At 36.2% G+C, this 19,091-nt stretch overlaps 4 protein-coding genes and 1 long non-coding RNA gene across 7 annotated transcripts; 3 read left to right on the top strand and 2 right to left on the bottom strand.

Moving 5' to 3' along the window:
* The first annotated feature begins 3,525 nt into the window (after positions 1–3,525).
* On the top strand, positions 3,526–6,781 carry LOC102621635 (poly(A)-specific ribonuclease PARN-like). 2 transcript variants are annotated; one of them, XM_006492159.4, is made up of 8 exons: positions 3,526–3,904; positions 3,997–4,127; positions 4,575–4,769; positions 4,870–4,979; positions 5,092–5,208; positions 5,280–5,394; positions 5,478–5,693; positions 5,966–6,781. In XM_006492159.4, exons 1-8 carry the CDS (start codon positions 3,567–3,569, stop codon positions 6,610–6,612), a joined length of 1,869 nt encoding a protein of 622 aa, XP_006492222.1. In that variant the 5' UTR covers positions 3,526–3,566; the 3' UTR covers positions 6,613–6,781. The 2 variants fall into 2 exon arrangements, with proteins under 2 accessions (XP_006492222.1, XP_015380642.1); XM_015525156.3 differs by having other exon boundaries at positions 4,867–4,979.
* A 17-nt stretch (positions 6,782–6,798) lies between these two features.
* Positions 6,799–10,148, top strand: LOC102621930 (uncharacterized). Its single transcript, XM_006492160.4, has 9 exons — positions 6,799–7,319; positions 7,628–7,777; positions 7,942–8,156; positions 8,269–8,339; positions 8,458–8,620; positions 8,919–9,093; positions 9,348–9,506; positions 9,649–9,737; positions 9,835–10,148. The coding sequence occupies exons 1-9, from the start codon at positions 6,950–6,952 to the stop codon at positions 9,928–9,930; spliced, it is 1,488 nt and encodes a 495-aa protein (XP_006492223.1). The 5' UTR covers positions 6,799–6,949; the 3' UTR covers positions 9,931–10,148.
* Positions 10,149–10,159: 11 nt separating this feature from the next.
* LOC102621168 (linoleate 9S-lipoxygenase A-like) lies at positions 10,160–14,063 on the bottom strand. 2 transcript variants are annotated; one of them, XM_006492157.4, is made up of 9 exons: positions 13,645–14,062; positions 13,288–13,568; positions 12,941–13,181; positions 12,493–12,831; positions 12,283–12,368; positions 12,063–12,152; positions 11,668–11,963; positions 11,322–11,585; positions 10,160–11,243 (listed from the first exon to the last, which is right to left on the bottom strand). In XM_006492157.4, the coding sequence occupies exons 1-9, from the start codon at positions 13,835–13,837 to the stop codon at positions 10,475–10,477; spliced, it is 2,559 nt and encodes an 852-aa protein (XP_006492220.1). In that variant the 5' UTR covers positions 13,838–14,062; the 3' UTR covers positions 10,160–10,474. The 2 variants fall into 2 exon arrangements, with proteins under 2 accessions (XP_006492220.1, XP_052291137.1); XM_052435177.1 differs by lacking the exon at positions 12,493–12,831 and having other exon boundaries at positions 13,645–14,063.
* Positions 14,064–16,067: 2,004 nt separating this feature from the next.
* Positions 16,068–16,997, bottom strand: LOC127900440 (uncharacterized). The gene is made up of 2 exons (XR_008052593.1): positions 16,568–16,997; positions 16,068–16,466 (listed from the first exon to the last, which is right to left on the bottom strand). It is a non-coding gene; the product is annotated as an uncharacterized LOC127900440 (long non-coding RNA).
* A 104-nt stretch (positions 16,998–17,101) lies between these two features.
* Positions 17,102–17,924, top strand: LOC102620878 (uncharacterized). The gene has a single exon (XM_006492156.4). It carries the CDS (start codon positions 17,197–17,199, stop codon positions 17,671–17,673), a length of 477 nt encoding a protein of 158 aa, XP_006492219.1. The 5' UTR covers positions 17,102–17,196; the 3' UTR covers positions 17,674–17,924.
* The last annotated feature ends 1,167 nt before the right edge of the window (positions 17,925–19,091 follow it).

The following is a 19,091-nucleotide window of genomic DNA, read 5'->3' as shown; positions in this document are numbered from 1 at the left end:
TCTATGGTATGCATATCAAAACTTTTAAGTATATTTGTAACTTGATTTTGAAAGCACAATTGTTAGTGTTATTCACTTTTACTTGATGACTAATTGTATTTATTTTGTAAGAAATATTAATTAAAAACCACAACTATCAATGTCAAACATACCCTATACAATTGAGGTCCTTAAATTTATTGAGATTAAGTAATTTGTGATATGGTGGCGAAAACCGATGTGTTTCGTCTTGTTTGAGGGCAAATGCCCTTGTGCTGCAGTGATACACCTTGATCCGCCTTACTCCATGTCAAACACTGCTGCTTCTTTATAACAAAGAAATAAGGGGAAAATGAAAAATGGGCCTGCTGCTTCTATATAGCTTTCTTATAAAGGATCAGTGGCCGAGATCCTTTAATCAGATCTTCACAAGTTGCAAACACAAGGAGTTGATCTAAGTGAACTCTATCAAAGAAACTAAACAGAAGTATTAAGAAAAACAACCAAGACAATGAATCAAAACAATCAAACACCACAATTTTAACTTGGTTCAGTTGAGCAAAGGTTGCTTAACCTACATCCAGGAAAGAAGCACTCAGAGGAGCTTTATTGATAAATTTATGAGAATTTTATAGAGTCTTGAACAAGAAATATTAGACAACAAGCAAGAACTTTCTCTCTCTCCAAACTCTCAACACAACGCTCTAATCATCTATCTAACTAACTGAAGAATCAGCTCTTTATAACCAGAAGCTGTAACAAACTAAAACTCAGATTGTACAGAAAAGGACACGTGACTAACAGAATTATAACTAGCTAAGCTTCAGTTTCGTCACATGCGTCTCACGTGAGTAAAAGTGTCAACTAAAACGCATAGAAGCGTGTCATTTTAGTTAATTCTGTTTTATGTCATAAGCACATGATCGGCATATGATAATTTAAGCCAAATTACTTCCAAAATGATATTGTTTTTGTACCCATCTTTGATTCACCAACTGACTTCACAGCTGTAAATAGAAATATATTCATTTTAAAAAAATTAACCTGAGCTAATGTTGTTGAAAAAAGTATGATAGTTATTTTGTTTCAAGTTATTTGATAATTTTTATTTGCATGGTCTGTATACCTATCAGTAGACATCAATTAATCACCTTTAGTGCACATCATGGCGAAATGTTATACAATAAAATTGAAGGGAGCTTCCATAATTAATTCAGAAATTTAATTATATGATGTAAAAAATTTTGTTCAGATAGTAAGATTTATGATTATTTATATTTATTTCACTTGTTTTCATATCCATACCATGCGATCTAATCACTAGTTGTTTTATATTCTATTATTGCATTGGTTAACTATATCATTTGCTACCATATTAAAGATTAAGTGATTTTATTTATCTTTTTAATCTATTATATTCTCTATCCCAGTGTTGAGTATGAGTCAAAAGTGTATGAAAAACTATTAAATAATTGTACAATATAACGTCTTAAAAAAATATATTAATCTAACTATTTAGTTTCAGACGTACACTACAATAAAAAAATGTATTAGCAACAAAAATAATCATCATTAAAACAAACAAATTTACCTAGGTTGATTAAATAGTAAATTTTCCGTTTCAGTGGGTTGCTATTTTGACTACCTATGGCAGAATTCGAGATTTGTAAACCCGCCCTAAAATCAAGGAACTTGCTTTCGTCTTAGAGTTGTCGCCCTTTGCAATCAACCCTAAAACCATGGAATCCCTTTATTCTATCTTAGAGCCGCCACCCGCCGCAACAACCTATCATAAAATAATATTTTGGATTTTTCAAATGAAGCATCCAAGTTCAAAAATTTTCTTATCACACGTGTGCATCAACTAATATTATAGTAATTAACCATTTCTTTCTATGCATGTTGTTTTGGTGGAGTGTTAAGAGGACAAGAAGGCCTAAGTTGGCAAAAAAATCGGGGCTAAAGCCCAGCCCATGGGATAAAGTCATGGATAATGGCTCCCAAAATGCAAAGCCCATATATAATACGCTTGGTAAGTATATATATATATTTTTTTAAAAAGTAACTTTATAATATATTAAAAAAATTGAAATTGAAAAAAAACTAAAAAATCAAAATAAAATAAAAAACAGCCAAAACCTAAATCCTAATGCCTCCCCTCAGTCGCTCTCACTGCTCTCTCACACGAATCAAATTTTTTTTTTTTTAAGTTTGTTATACACATATATTACTGACATTATAATTAATATTTACAATCATACTATATAATTGGAACCATCATCATACATTGACATACTGAAGTATATGCCCAAATATTTTAAACTCTCTCTAATATTCGAAGGGTGCCTGCTCCACTCACATTTCATAAGAGAGAGACTGTCTCCACTCAATTAATTGATAATTGAGGAATAACTAAAACTAACCTCCATAATGTTCTTATGGAAGCTCGAACCCTTGCACTCAAGACGAATCAAACTCACTCACCCATACCAAGTAAAACAATAGTCGACAGTAGCCGGCAGTCGCATTTTCACTGCCTCATCCCATAACCTGCAGAAGAAAATTTCTTTATGAGTAGACCTATCAGCATCCCTAAAAGTCTCTCATCAAACCCTTTTACTTAAAATACCTCACTATTATTTAGTAAATATGCAAGCCTTACACATCAAGATAAAAAGTCAAGAAAATGAAAATTCGTCTTAATTAAAACACTTTTTAGGCTGCATTTGGCTGTTTCAATTTGAAGTTAAAAACAACTTCTATTTTGTTTTGTTGGTGATTCAACTAAGAACAAAAGGCTAATGATTAATTTCAATTTCACATAACTTTTTTTTTCTTTGAATCAAAGTCAAGGTCGCACTGAATAATATGTAAAACTTGAAAAAGAAGAATTAATGGAGAATTCAGAAAAGTGGATGCAAGAATGCGGTCCTTCCATAAAGAAGAGTACATGAGTATTGTGCATTTTTCATTTATAAAGCTCCAGTTTTTGTGGTAGGAAAACAAAATTTTTGTTTTTGATATTAGTATTTATAATTTATTATGTTGCATTGTTAATATTTTGTGTATTAAACTACGATGTATTAAGTAGTTAACTTTGATTTAAGTTTTTTAGCTTTACAAAAAGAAAAAAAATTAAAGAATTAATGAAAGCCTAAGGCTGGGTCAGGCCCAGCCCGTTCAAACTTGGACAGACTCTTAGAGTGTTTGGGCTTAATGACAATAACATGTGAGGTCCAAGCTCGCAAATCGTCAACCTAGTAAGGTATTCCTACTGGTATCAATGACAATAGCTCAAGTTAATTTTTTTCTAAAGTGAATTTATTTCCATTTACAGCTTAAGCCCATTTCTCATTTTTCCCTGTCTAAAATTTATGAGTTTTACGGATATGAAGTAATTTGTGATATTTATTAAACAGTGTTTATCTTAATTTTTCGTTCAAAAAATTGAAAAAAAAAATGGTTGGTCAATCAACTGATACAAGCCCAATGGGCAGCCCGCCCCGGCCCATAACCCATTTCGGTTAATAATAATCATTCATTTCTCTTTCACAGTGACAAAACTCAAAGACGCTTCTGCAACAAAAATGGTGCCTCAGTTCAAGCCTTCGCCATTACGAATACGCTTCTTCTGTACCAAAACCGTCCAACAAAACCACCACCACCGCTGGCCCATAAAACAAATAACAAAAACCAACTTCAATGAATCTCTCTCAGAAATCAAGAACCACATTTCCAGCTCAGACTTTATAGCCGTCTCTTTGCAAAACACCGGCTCCTTCTCGTCGCCGTGGCACTGCGTGTCTACCTTTGATACTCCCGACACCGCTTACCTTAAGGCTAAGTTCGCCGCTGAACGTTTCCAGATTCTTCAGTTTGCTATTTGCCCCTTTAAACTTCAAGCTTCCAAAGTCATCGCTTACCCGTGAGTCCTTATCATGCTGTTGTTGTTTTTATTATTTTTGCTAATGACAAGTATATTGGTTTATAAATTTGTTCTTGAATACTGGGTTGCAGGTATAATTTTCATTTGTTTCCAAGAGATGAGCTGAAGATGGGGATGCCATCTTACAGTTTTACTTGTCAAACATCATATTTGACTGCAATGGCGAAAGAGGGTTTTGATTTTAATACCTGCATATACGATGGTCAGTTACTCAGTTTATGGATAATTGCTGCTGTTGTAATTCCTTTATTGCTGATTTCGAGAAAATAATATTGTTGGATATATCTCTTAAGATCTTTAAGATAGATCAATATAAAGGCTTTGTTTTTATCAATAATGTAGCTTATTTGTTCTTTAGAATATATTCTTGTATATGTTATATCTTTGGATCAATTTCATTCCCAAGAACTTTGCATACTATGCCTAAATTCATAGCATTCGGCTTTTAGGAACAGCTCTTGTTTGTTTATGATGAATGTTTTATGAACATAGCAATATATAATCAGGAATCACTGATAGACCTGATGCAATTTCATCTGTAGTTTCATGCATGATTAATGATTGGTATCATCTTGTTGTCTCTTGTTTGTTTTGAGAAAATCCTTACTCAAGGCCAAAAGTGGCCTTTTTTCTATTACTACTTTACTAGGCATATCATACTTATCTGAAGCACAAGAGTCTGCTGCAAAAGTTCGAATGGGTAATCCAATGGCTGTTGATCATGCGACAAAATCTTCCTCTTCGCCTGCTCTTAGCGTTGCTGATACAGTTTTCATTGAAAGGGTTAGATCACGTGTTAAGCATTGGAAAAATGCGTGTACAGACTCTGACATAAAGACAGAGGGTAAATTATGAGTTGCTGCAAAGTTTTACTTATTATGTCTTTTCTTCTTTTCTTTTTTTCTTTTTTTAATTTTATAGTAATGACTTATCATTTGCAGCAGCTCTGGTGACATCCTTGAGAAAAATTGTTTTAGGAGGGGAACAGTTTGGATCTAGACCTAGCATGACTATAGATGTTTGCAGTGAACGTCAAGTTCAGCTAGTACTAAAGGTCGATTGAAAAAATTATATTTTATGATCTTTCAACTTTTGATGAAGCAAATCCATTCTTAGTCTCTTGCTTGGATAATTAAATCGGTTCAGTTTTTCTGGATTGGCTACAGATGTTGGAAGACTTTTCTGATGTCCTTGTTCCTCTAATAATTCCAGCAAAGGGTGGAGGAACACAGGCAGTTCGAGCTGTGTTGACAAGTTCAGATGAGGACAAGGATCTTTTAAAGGTAAACCAGTCGCCGGTGATAGTGACTGTTCAGGTTTGTCCATTTTATTAAATTATGATTTTGATTGACAGAGGGAGCTTCAAACTTTCGAATTTGAACAAAATAAGAGAGTCCGTGGATTTCGAGAGGTGATCGATTTGATCTCTGCTTCACAGAAACCTCTTGTCGCCCACAATTCCCTTAATGGTGTATATCTATATAAACGAAATTTATAGCACCTTTGACTTCCTTACATTTTTGAGATTGATTCTCTTTTCTGATTCTTGCAGATTTTACATTTATCCATTCGAAATTTCTAGCTCCCCTACCTCCTAACATGAACGAGTTCATCTGTTCTTTGCGCTTGGCTTACCCTCAAGTAATTGATGTCAACTATCTGTTGAAGGATATTGGTCCTGTGAAAAAAATGACCAATATATCTGCTACCATCGCCTACTTGAAAAATAGGTTCTTTGCACCCATTGAGATGGAAATTCCAAATCAAGGTCAGTCTGTTCACACATGCACATCAAATCATGCTTGCATCTTGGGATATTTCATGTGACTGAGGTTCACTTGTGAAATGTGTAATGAAGGAAACTAGGGACTTTCATGTCCAGCCTGGAACAATTATTTAGTCAAGCCAAATTGTGTTTTTAGTGAATACTAATTACATCAATTGACTTGGGAGTCATGTCCATGACAGTGCTAATCAGCGCTTAAGAGTTATGTGCTATTAAGTCATCTGATTTCTCAATGTTGTACCTGAATTTTGCAGCTAATGAAAATGAAGGCAAGATTCATGGGCATAATGTCGTGAAAATATGCCAGTTGTTTGGGAAGCTGTGCTCCATATTGAAAATCACTCCTGATGCTATTGAATCTAGTGATGATTTTCTGGCATCAGCCATTAACCGCTACACAAATATCTTCTACAGTTTGCCTGGCAGCTCTCAAGAGCCAACTAATGAAGAGATCAGAGGATGGACCAATGACAAAAGAAAAGTAAGTTGCGAGGATGTGGTTTTCTTGTGGGGATTTAGGGAGAGGATATCTGCTGGAATTCTGAAGAACATGCTGCAAGGCTCCCATGAAGTTTTTGCAGAAGCATTCAATGTTCGCATGGTGGATAGGAGCTGTGCCATCGTGGTTTTTGGGAAACCGGGGTTGTCCAACACTTTTAAGAATGTGATGAACAGCAAAGCGGTTTCTGGGCCTTTGCGAGAAATGGTATCAGATGGCCTAAAAGCAGCAGGTTATGAGACCTACCAAAGAGTTTGCAGCTCAGGTTTGTGGGAATCAGCGTTAGCAGATGCCTTGGACAAAACCTTGGCAAGCCATAATTGTCTTTCAGAAGCTGCTTATGAGACAAAACAATCAGAAATTTATTTATCCAACGAGTTGATTAACTTGGCTGAACTCTGAGGCTATAATGAAACTTCATTTTTGCCTGTTTCTGTCTCCACTCGCCATTCAATTTTTTGCTCCAAGATATATCATTCCTGTGTAGTTATCAATTTTCCAAGCTGAATGTAGTTTAGTATAAACCATATTTATAGGACAACGCCGCAATTAATGAATTTCGTTTATTTTATATTCTTTTGAGTTGTCATCTCCAATATGTCACAAGGGAGCTATACAAAGTATGAAGTTATTAATAACGTGAAAAACTCAGGGACTTAGATGGTAATCTCCCATTATTGCAAGTCACCTTGCACTTACATCGAGCTCACTGCAGAAATTTCAGAAACAGTTATCTGCAATGACTTCAATCTCGTCAAATAATCAATCAACAAATTTTACTCTACAAGAAAGCGTCAATGTTTGGGGTTCTCGGGGAAGGAGGCAATCATGTCGCACGTCTGCTGCTTTCGCATTCAAATCGAGCTTTTTCGGCAAAAAACCACTTTCACTTTCAGTCAACAAAACCCGCCCCGGTCGGGCACTCGGACCCACTGGCTATTCTCGTCTAAATCCAATAACTGCATCTTCCCGATGTCACACATTCGATGTGATTATAATCGGCGCTGGAATAATCGGGTTGACGATCGCCCGGCAGTTACTTGTCGGGTCGGATTTATCAGTTGCTGTAGTTGACAAAGTCGTCCCTTGCTCTGGTGCTACTGGTGCAGGTAAAAAATAAAATAGAAAGCTGTGCTAGAGAAACTACAAATTGAGTGCATTTTTCATTTTTTTTTTTTTCATTTTGTAAAATGAACATGAGAAAACGATTTAGTGAGGCAATGTTGTTTACTTAATGGATTGAGCGACACCGTCACATGCCACATAAATTTATAGCTTCAGCTTCATTCACATTAACAATGAGTTGCACCACGGATCCACTGCTCACCGGAACATTTCTGTACTATTTTCAAAGTGGTGCTTGCACTGTTTCATTGTTCTCGAACTGTGGTTGATTTTTTTTTTTTTTTAATTCTAGGTCAGGGATACATATGGATGGTTCACAGGACACCTGGGAGTGAAATATGGGACCTTACATTGAGAAGCAATAAATTGTGGAAGATGTTGGCAGATAGCTTGCGTGACCAAGGCTTGGACCCTCTTCAACTAATTGGATGGAAACAGACAGGTACTTAAGCTGCATGGTGAGTCTAGCAGACTCCATCTCATCTTAGACTATTAGGCATCATTGTATGTCCATAATGCATGAGCATAATGTTATCAATGGCATGTACTAGTTAAAAATTATTTTGTTGAGTTGATATTTGTTACTAATGGGAATTTAATTCGCAGGAAGCTTGTTAATTGGTCTAACCCCTGAAGAGCTTGTCATGTTGAAAGAGAGGGTGATGCAGCTATGTGAAGCTGGGTTGAGAGCAGAGTACTTGTCTAGTAGTGATTTGCTGCAAGCAGAACCTGAACTAATGGTTGGGGAAGATAGTGGGGCTGCTTTTCTACCATATGACTCCCAATTGGATGCTATGCTTACTGTTGCATATATTGAAAAGGTCCTAGTTATTTATTTATTTTGAAAATATACGTTACTTGTTAGCAGTATCTTGCTGCACCATTTTCAATTGGCTATTTGGCATAATCTATGTAGATTTGATTGATATGTAGGGTAACAGGCATTTTGCATCAAAAGGCAGGTATGCAGAGTTCTACCATGACCCTGTTACGCGTTTGTTAAGGTTTGTTGCTTTTTCTGCCATACTAAAACTTAAATTGAAATTGAGGGACTGTGTTACAATTCCTATTCAGAGATCAAACAGATTCCAAAGGAACTCTAATAGTTTTAATTATATTCAGATCTAATCGCACAGGGGAGGTTGAAGCAGTTCAGACTTCAAAGAATACCTTGTATAGTAAGAAAGCCATTGTAGTTGCAGCTGGTTGTTGGAGTGGGTCTTTGATGCATGACCTGCTTAGAGAAACAGAGATTGTTCTGGACATCCCTGTAAAGCCTCGAAAGGTTAGAATAAACTTTTTGGCTCGTTGGTTAGAAGATTTTGATGAGTTTTCTTTACGATGTTATATCCATTACTTCAGAAATCACTTTCCATTACAAACTTTGCCTTGCCATCTTTCATACTGACTTTTCATGCCTGATTTCATTCCTTGGATCTCTACATGAAACTCAATTACAGTTTTCTTGCAGTCTTCCTTCTGAATGAGTGATTAACATCATTTATTCTTACTTCTATAAGAAAGATCCATTTCTTTTTTCTATTTGTGATGTTGGACCTGCCTTATATTTAATCTGCTTGCAGGGTCACTTGCTTGTGCTCGAAAATTTCAATTCTCTTAAATTGAATCATGCTTCAATGGAGGCAGGTTATGTGGGTCATCATGATCTAACTCTACACCCAGGACAGGTTAATCATGGGCAAATCTTGTCTATTTCGATGACAGCCACTACAGATGTGATAGGAAACCTCGTTCTTGGTAGAATTTTGCGTTTCTCCTTGCAGTTCTCTATAACTACTGTTTTGATCAATGTTATGTAGAAAGATTAATATACTAAGGCAATCTTGTTTGTGGATGGAATTTCTTAGCCTTCTTTGGCATCGTATTTAAGAGAACATCTGAAGTTTAAAATACTTTATATCTTTTCATTTTACAATATCCTGAGTTAGGTCAGCTCTGAATGTTGGTAGACATGCTTGTCTTTCCATCAATTTATCTGTTCTTCCATACAGGGAGTAGCTGTCAGTTTGTTGGCTTCAACACAGAAGTTGATGAGACAATCATCGATCGCATATGGAAGCGTGCTGCAGAGTTCTATCCCAAACTAAGAGACTTGTGTCTTGCAGATTTCATTAGCAACAGAAAAGTGAGAATAGGACTGCGTCCTTATAGTAAGTCCATATCATTTCGCAATTCTGAAGTAGAAATTTTTCTATATTGTCAGATTTCATGGATTTGAAATTTCTATGTAATTCGAATCATAGCCCATTAAGTAAATAGAAGGCATTATGGCAAAAATTTTCCCGGTTTCAGTGCCCGATGGGAAGCCAGTAATTGGACCTGTTCCGGGTTTGTCAAAGGTATTCCTTGCAACCGGGCATGAAGGCTTAGGACTTTCTCTGGTAATATTTGTATTCTTTTCTATGATCTTTTGATGTGGTTTACTGGTTTTGTTGATCGTATTTTCAGATTGTTCATAATTTTGGTCCTCTTTTTCAGGCCTTGGGCACTGCTGAACTGGTCGCTGATATGGTGTTGAAAAATCCTTTAAAGGTTGATAGTGCGCCATTTGCTGTTCAAGGTCGATGTTGTTGATAGAATCTCGGCCAACCAAGAGAAATGGAGAATAATTCATCTACTTGCTTATTTCAACATCTCTTAGTTTCTTGTTCAGAGCAATCTGAAAGGTCACAGCACCTCAGTATCCACTAGTTCGGTCAAATTTGTATTGCTTTAGACTTCCAGCGATGGGCTTGTATTGGAGATATTAATCCCATTTCCGAGTATTAATCATTAAATTTTAGTTGAAGTGATACAGGTGGGAGTTGATTTGTGAAGAAGGCCCGACCAAACAGGAAAAAATAAAACTACTCTTAAAATATCGGTGTCTTTTAAAAGTTTGCATCTGAAACCTAAAAGCTGGTTATTGAAGCTAATCAGGATTGTGCAGCTGTCTGAATGGGAAACCAATCTCCATCCAATATTTTCTCGCTGCCGACAATGCTGCTCTTTCTGCTCTTGCTTTCTGTTATGTAATAATTACTTACTGAATTTTAAAAAAAAAATTACAAAAGTACAAGAGTTTGATATTACACCCAGAAGCGCTTAATAGTTTTTATTGAATGTACTTGAACTTGCGTTAAATGGATATACTGTTTGGGATACCTTTTCCTGTGAGGCCTCCGTCGTTTTTGACGTTTGATGTATCGGGATGCATAAGTTTGTACGCTATCTTGGCAGGTCCCCATCTGTTCTTAAGCCTGGCATTTCTGTTCCTCTCCACGATTTTTTGCTCTATTTCTTTCAACTTCTCACCGAACTCTTCAAATTTTAGCAAAACCTCCTGATCATCTGTCCATTCTGATGATTGCCTCTGCCCCAAGTAAACTTCATCTGATGTATGCCGCGATAAGACTTCTACCAATGCAGTACTAAGGGTTATCGCAAATCTTTCAGGTAGCATTTTAAGATAGTACTTGTCTGAATCAATTAATAACTCTGCAAATTCGTGTGTTCCTTCATCCGGAATGAATTTTCGACATAGTGTGGGACGATTTGGAGGGTATCCAGCATATGCATACTGCCCAAAGTTCACTGAAGCATGAAGGGCTGACGAAGTCCATATGAGAATAGTTAGAGCTTGTATTAGGTTGTCACGAGAGTTCATTTCAAACCACCAGCTCGCATTGCGCTTATCACCATGACCTACTTCTCGGATTTCTTTCCACCATGCTTGGATTTCCTCGTCAGACTTGACAGAATCATCATCTTTGTAGAAGATGGAGCAATAATCTTTGACCCATGTCATAATGGCAAGCCATACATCAAGTCCATCTAAACCATAGGGATAGTCTTGGAAGAGAATTTGACACCCCGTAGGCAAGTCTGAGTCTTCCAGTGCTAAACGTCTGAAAAATTGATGTCATGAGTTAAAATGTATGATATTGTTGTGTATGCTAAACCCATAGAGATAGTGTTGTTAATACCTCTTAATAAGATCTTTTGGGAGGGCTTGTTCATCAAATCTCCACTCTTTGTAGAGCTCAGAAGACAACTCCATACAAATTTTACCAGGAAACAATGTCTTCTCAAGGATTCCACCAGCGTTTAAGAGGATACTCCTAGCCAATGCATTTACATGCATGGTGTCTTTGAAATGAGGATCTAATAGACGATGGACAGGATGCATCACACTTAACTGCCTTCTAGTGGCAATGACGAATGGCTCGACCACTGCATGAGTATGCAACCTGGAAAATAAAAAACGCACCATATATTAAGTACTGCATGAACTTTTTCTGACAATTGTACCCCAAAAGTATGTGAACTCACCAATGGGTGACTAGTTGATGGTAAGCTGAGTCATTAGCTAGGACATGAGCTTTGGCAAGCTGCCACAATGCTGCTTCAATACCCTCCTTTGCTGGAAGAAAAACCCTGTTGACCTCGTCACTAGATATGCTAGGGAGGCTTAGCTCTATTGCCACTGGCTTTAACGTGGCATCACTTCTTAAGAACAGTAGTGTTCGGGATGCATAAGCACATACGCTGCTAGTGTTAATTCTGCTTAAAAATGGCATGAGATAGTCGTGGTGATCCAAGATATAGATTCGCCATTGGTTCATTGCCTGCTTCGCTTATTGGACGTTAAATTTTGCCTCTAAGATAGATAATGCACTCATTGAAGCCTCAGAATGAATGAGAAGAAAGGAAAATGACATGTCTACCTGTGTAATATCCAGGCCATCGAGGCTGCCTTCTATGTCTGCTAGTGTTATTGAACTCATCTTTCCATTTTTCCCTTTCGGTGGGAATACCTGCAAGGTATGCTCAAATTAGAACATTGTGTGTGCGCTGTGTGTTATCATTTTAAGGAAATTGTTTTTGCTTCAATTTTTGGTTTTGATTGAATTTGATTTAAGAAATTTTGCATTGGTTAGTGAAAACCTCCAAGCAGCGAATACGTGTAGGATTAATTCCAGCAAGCATTTGGCGTCCAAACTCCTCATCTTCCATCCAAGCCAGGTCATTGTCTAAATAACAAAGGAGCACAAAATAAGGGAGTTTGAGTTGCTAATAGCTATCATTTAAAATGCCAAAAACTAGAAGGAAACAAAGAAAAATAGAATAAGAATGGAAGATAGTAGGCTGCATCACTTGCTATAATTTGAGGTTCTGGGAACTTCATGGGGTCTCCTTTGCTTGCACGTGTAAGCTGTTTCAATAGCTGTTCCGGTACTAATTTCTGCAGTTTCTTTGTCAACCATCCCTCCACTTTCCGGCTTTTGTTGCTTGAAAACATGCCTCTTATCTCATCAAATGACCGAAAATGGGGATCTTTTTCAAGCAAGGATTTTGCTTCAGGGATAAGGAAATGCAGACTAGCACGGATCGAATTTCCAATAAATTCAGACAACTTCTTGGAACTAAACCTCTCATCAGGGGGGACATATATATCCAAGTTGATTTTCTCTGGTCGGCTCTCAGTGGAGAGATCTATGTTCATAAAACAAATTATCGAAGTCGCAAAAGTTGGTTGTCACACTGGCGTGAACACAGAATTTATTGTTCGCCAATGAAACTGGAAAAGGGTCAATGAGGTTACCTGCTCGGCATTTAGGGCGACCAGTTCTCCCCCTGCGAGGATATGGAAGTGATTCAGAGCCTCCCAATACAGGTCTAGCATGTTCAGGACCGATATCAGGATCGCCAAGATCATTGTAGTAATCATAGTCATATATTCTTTCCCATTCCTTCCTCTCTCCAATACCATCTCCCCTCAAGCTTATAAGCTCTTGTTTTCTCAAATCCTTAAGAGTACTTGGTGTTTCGCTTGGAAGATAGCTCTAGCAAGGCCACACGAGATTGGGGGTTAAATTGATTTGAAAAAGAAGAAAAGAATTGAGACCAAAGATTACAAGAAAAGAGTTGAGACCAAAGATCACAGCTTACCTTGTTTGAGAAGAAAATCCGGGGTGTCTTAGTCAGTTTGATTGGATAGACCCAAGACCTGCAATCGAAATGGATAGCCTGTTTGTCCGGAGCGCGGAGGGTTGCAGCTTGAAGGAAAAATTTATACTTATGCTGATTTTCTATAACAAAAGCCCCTGGATTTCCAAAATCAGGCTCGACATAGAACTTCAATTTATAAGTTGTGGTTTTTGTACCATTATGCTTATGGCTCTTTCCATTCTTGAGGTATGCTATATGACTCAACTTGCCTTTACCAGTGCCTGATATTGCAACAAGAAAAGAAAGATTAGCAGGTTACCAATAGGAGTTTGATGTTATGTAAAGAATTGAACTTACCTGGGTCGACTTTCGTGCAGCTAAAAATCTGAACAGAAGCTGATTTTCCAGGACCTGATTGCCCTGGACTGTGATCAATGACAATTTTTCCCTTGATTATAGCATGATTAGCTTGTGCGTGGCTTGCACTCTGTACAGAGCTAAAACATTCCTGCAGGTCAGAACATGGGCCGCGGTGTTGCGTGCTCATCATTTTGAGTATCCTGAATCAAACTCTGGATAATTTGTGTGTTTCAGCTAATGTGAGGAATGATTGCATTAAAACAGAATTGTGGAACTATTCATGTGTAATATAAAATGTTAAAGTTTTGTGCTTCCTTTGTCTTTGGTTTTGAGTTATGTATCAAATCCTTTACTTGCTTGTCAGGTTTTCTGTCATAATCGAGCACTTTGAATCTAAGTGCCCAGCTTTGTGGGGTTTGTTTCCAGTGTCATGCAGCCATGGGGGAGTATCATCCACCAATTTAAAAGACTACAAGCAAATAAAATTTCACAGCATTCGAGTCTTTTCCTTTTCTTTCAATTCTTTTAAAAGGTTAACAGGTATGATTTTGTTGGGAAATTTTATCGTGCAAGTAAAAATATTAAATAAATAATAAATAAAAAATAGATAGAGAATAAAATTAATCATATAACATAAATTTACGTCGAAGAATTTTTATACTGGAGAAAAACCACAGTCGCTAAAGACAATGAAAGAAAAATTCACTATCTGAAAATTTACTAGAATCACGCTAATTTTTTTCTTACACCCAAAATTTCAATAACACATAATCTCTCAATATACCTATTATTTTTCTCACATTAAATATTGTATACTTGCAGAAAAATTGATTGTTAAGTTATGCAAACAAACAAACTCAACTTCTGTATATAAAGTGATTATTTTTTATAAGAAAAATATTATTTATATTATATAAATTGTATTTCTTCTTGAATAAGTTAAGTTCTAAAGGAAAATTATTTATTTCTTAAATAGGAATCCTTCTTAATAAAAAAAAAAAACTACAAAGTACAAAAAGCCTAGGAATTGTCCTTGTTGAAAAAAGAGACATAATTCCTAACAATCTCCACCTTGGCAAGCTTTTCAATTGAATGACAAAATATGATCCATCATGTATCCACATAGCTATGTCGTCTCTACCTTGTTGACTTATGAGAATCACTCCACCATAGGTAAAATTTGTCATATATCCAACAGTCGTAATTCTCTACACCGAAAATTATTATACTCCATCTTACCTAGAGTACATGTATTTAGCACATGTCAACGACCTTTCTGAAAATACCTATTTTCATGTTTGCCTTCCTTGCGAGTCTTTAGTTATTAACATAAAAATTTTACCACATACTTTGCATCAATGTCAAATCATACCTTGTGTGCAAATCTTGTGGACCCTTCAGTAGTAATAAATCATCTTCCATGGTATACCTAAAAGGATAAAGAGTCTCTCATGGAGAAAAGAGATACACTACAAACTGATATTACTAGTATTTTCATTTACTGATTTAAAGTTGTCTGCCGAATTTGCTCTAATCCAACAATCTTCTTTAAAGTGTCTTGATTGTTTACATACCTCTAAGGGTTTCCACTATACAAATATGGTTTACATCACTTTTGCTTTCCTTGTGTAAATAGATTGAATCAACAAATCCTTAACTTGAACTTTCCACAAGCTAAAATTGATTCTTCCATAAAACTTTTCTATTCTTTCCTTTACATGTTTTAAAAACCTCATTGTTGACATCTTTGCTTTGTGTTGCAACTTTAACTTTGATACAACTTATTAGGAAATTTCAATCACACCCAATATCTTACAAGAAAAAAATATCAAACAAATAATAAATAGAAAATAGATAAAGAATAAAATCAATCACACAACACAATAATTTATGTTAAAAACTCTTATATCCAAAAAAAAAACTACAGCCACCAAGGACGACAAGAGAAAAATATACTATTTTAAAATTATTGTAATCACTCTAGTATTTTTCTCATACTCAAAATCTCAATAAAACACAATCTTTGAATAGATCTATCGTTTCTCTCACATTAAAAAATATTTAATTACAGAGAAACTGATTATTGTGTTATGCAAATAAGTGAACTCAACCTCCTTATACATATTGATTATTTTTTATAGGAGAAGTATTCATTTCCTTATCTAAGTTGTATTCCTCTTTTAAAAAGTTTAATGTTAAAATATTACTTATATCTTAAATAAGAATTCTTCTGAAAAAGAAAATTACTGATAAGAGAAATTTAGGAAATGTTCTTATAAAAAAAAGACATATTTCCTAACAAATTTGAGACTTCGTAAATAGGCTGCATTTAAATGTTAATGGGACTTTCTAAGAGAAGTTTTAGCATCTCATAATAAAAAGATAAATCATTTATTTTAATTTATCAAGCATCCATAGACATGTCTTTATTCTATTGATTTTGTCTCCAATTTTATCTCATCACTTTTGTAATTGATATACATATAAATGTAAGGAAAATGATATTTACACCGGGTCAAACCTCGAAATTTAAATATAGTGTTTTGCTAAAGCCAAAAACGACGCCATTTTTCCTTGCCAAATATTTCCCATTTTCTTTGTCGATGGAGCTGTGTTTGGGTTGTAATGTGGATTGTTAATGAAAAATGACGCTGTTTTTCCACCCAAATATTTTCCCTTTCGTTTCCTTCGTCGATCCAACTCCAACCATAACTAAATATTTTCCCTTTCATTTCCTTCATCGATCGAGTTCCAGCCACCAGCTCCAGCCACAACCTAATATTTCCTCTTTCCTTTGTCGATCTAGCTCCAACCACATCCTGAAATTACCATTTGTAATCCAATACCCGCTTATTAATCAACATCAAGAAAAATTCAAGCTTTGAAACTCAACTTTATACCAAAGAAGACAGTACCTTACCTTATTGCAAAGCCACATAGAAAACGAATTTTCTATTAGAAAATTTTCACAGCCACTGTAAATGCCCAAACTCATCTTTGAAGGATAATGCTGAAACTCATCCTTGTTCAAGCTTTTGCTTGAGCGTGATCTAAGCCAAACCCTATCGCCTAGAGGAAGAGAAAGCAACTACATTCTCGTTGCTTTTGGCTTTTACAATTGGGTTCTATGTTCGGGTTGTGTGGTGAAACAAAGAGGAAGATAAAAGCTGGGTTGTTGTTGCTTTTGCCTTTTCTAAGCCAAACGGTGCGGTAAATCAAAACAAATAATAATAATAATAATAATGAAATGACGTCATTTTGGTGCCGTTTTAGGTTTTGACCTGGGTTTGATTAGGGGCAAACATCTGCTTTGTAAATATATTTGTCAAATCAATTGAATATAAACTTGAGTTCATTATTATGTTAAAAATATTATCTGTATTTGAATTTAATTTTGTAAGAGAAAATTAAATTAAAAAAATTATATATAATATAATAACAACTCACTTGACCTCACCTTACGGTACTAACAGGAGAGAAGCAAGTAACCAAAAGTTACGAAATCAAAATAGCTCACATCGAATCAAACCCCCAATTTTTCTCGAAAGAATGGCGATATCAACACTCCAAAAACTCTCCTCCCAAATCCATCGCCTTCCTTCACTCTCTCCCCTCTCCAAATCCCTGACCCACCGCTCCTCCGCTACCGCCGCCCCCTCCGCCAAAGTCGCCGACCGAATCGTCCACCTCTTCGCCATCGACCCCGACGGTCAGAAGCGCCCGATAATTGGCCTCGCCGGTCAGACTCTCCTCAAAGCTCTGACCAACAGTGGCCTCATCGACCCTGCCTCCCACCGATTAGAAGAGATCGACGCCTGCTCCGCCGAGTGCGAAGTCAACATTGCTCAAGAGTGGCTCGATAGGCTGCCTCCGAGATCCTACGAAGAGGAGTACGTGCTCAAGAGGAACTCACGCGCTCGCGTGTTGAATTTGCATTCCAGGCTCGGGTGTCAGGTGGTGCTCACGCACGATCTTGAAGGCATGGTCGTGGCTGTTCCCGAGCCCAGGCCATGGGATACTCCGTAATGTTTATTTATTTTTGGTTAAAACGGTGCGTTTTTTGTGCTTCTGGGGAGGTAATAATTGTCAAAGATTTAAACTTTTTACGGCGATTAAGAACTGTTTCCATATGTTTGTTTAATGTTCATGGCTTTCTTGTACGTGAGATTGCCTTTGAAGTTTATGAATGTGGACATTTTGGAATTCCATTTTGTTATCTTGTTGTAGGTGCTTTAGCTTTGTGAATCATTAATAATATTCATGGAATTAAGCATCAAGATATTAATGTTTCAATGGAACTTCGTGGTGTTGTTGTAGTTCTATGAAGTTCCTGTTGAATGTGGCAAGCCATTTCTAAAATTCTAGTTGAAATCTCACAGCTGATTCATCGATTTAGTCTTTAATTTGTAACAATATAATGGATTTCATCAAAATGTTGGATATACATACCATGTAGATGAAAGGGCTAATCTTACTTTCTAGTTGTAATGTGGATTCAAATATATATCAGTAGAAACCCCTTAGAATCCCATGCTGAGTTTGGTAAAGCACTAGTAAATCTGCTCTTAATATGTATATTATTTTCATTCAAATGATATCATTTACACTGACTAGCCTTAGCATAATCTTAGGTCATTTAGCTGGAGAATGTACATAGCTGGGTAGGGTATTGTGGCAATGAATGAGTGAAAACGAGATTATAATATTGGCATATGTTGAGTGTTGAGTTATAGTTGCAATTTGCTACCATCTCTGTTTCTCAGTGTTAGTGAGATGCCTTGGACTAACATTGTTATCCATAATTTTGGATGAGGTTTTAGTCTTGTGATTTATCATAAGGATATTCTGTTATTTCAACTTTTTATCATGAATGTGAGGTTGACTCCAGGAGTGCAAACTGTAAATGGGTGAAGAGAGTGTACAAGTTGGCAGAAGCTTGTTAAGCCTGATTTTTAGTTGAGAAGAATAAACTCTCTTCAATTGATTTGGCTCTTTAGAGTAGAGGCTTCGAGATTGTCCTTTTAGGTGTTTTTCCTTCATTAAGCATTGTTAATACCGCTTCAATATAGAGATGATCAGAGAAGATCACTTTGCTTCAGTCATGTTCTGTTTGGATCACTTTATTAATGGTGTCATAGTAGTTATAAACATCAAAGAAGATCCCAAAGAGATGGTTGTTTAAAGTTTCTCATTCTTTTTCTTTTTCATGTGGCTTTTTCCATGCCTTTCTGAAGAGAAGCATTTTAGATTATGCTTCTCGTCAATTACGGTTGGTCTTAAAATGTGCTCCAAATCCTTCCATTTATTGAACTTAAAATTTTTGTTCTTTATACACACTCTCTTCTTGTTGGCTTGGCTTCCAGAATGGTTATAATTGCTGGTGTTCAGAATAACAACGCCCGCCCCGTACGCGAAAAAGTAGATCATTTACTAGCTTCTGCCAT

The sequence above is a fragment of the Citrus sinensis genome, chromosome 2, assembly GCF_022201045.2.
Source record: "Citrus sinensis cultivar Valencia sweet orange chromosome 2, DVS_A1.0, whole genome shotgun sequence".
NCBI classification, from domain to species: Eukaryota; Viridiplantae; Streptophyta; class Magnoliopsida; order Sapindales; family Rutaceae; genus Citrus; species Citrus sinensis.
Note: the sequence above shows the minus strand (reverse complement) of the source record. Positions and strands in the feature narration are given on the sequence as shown.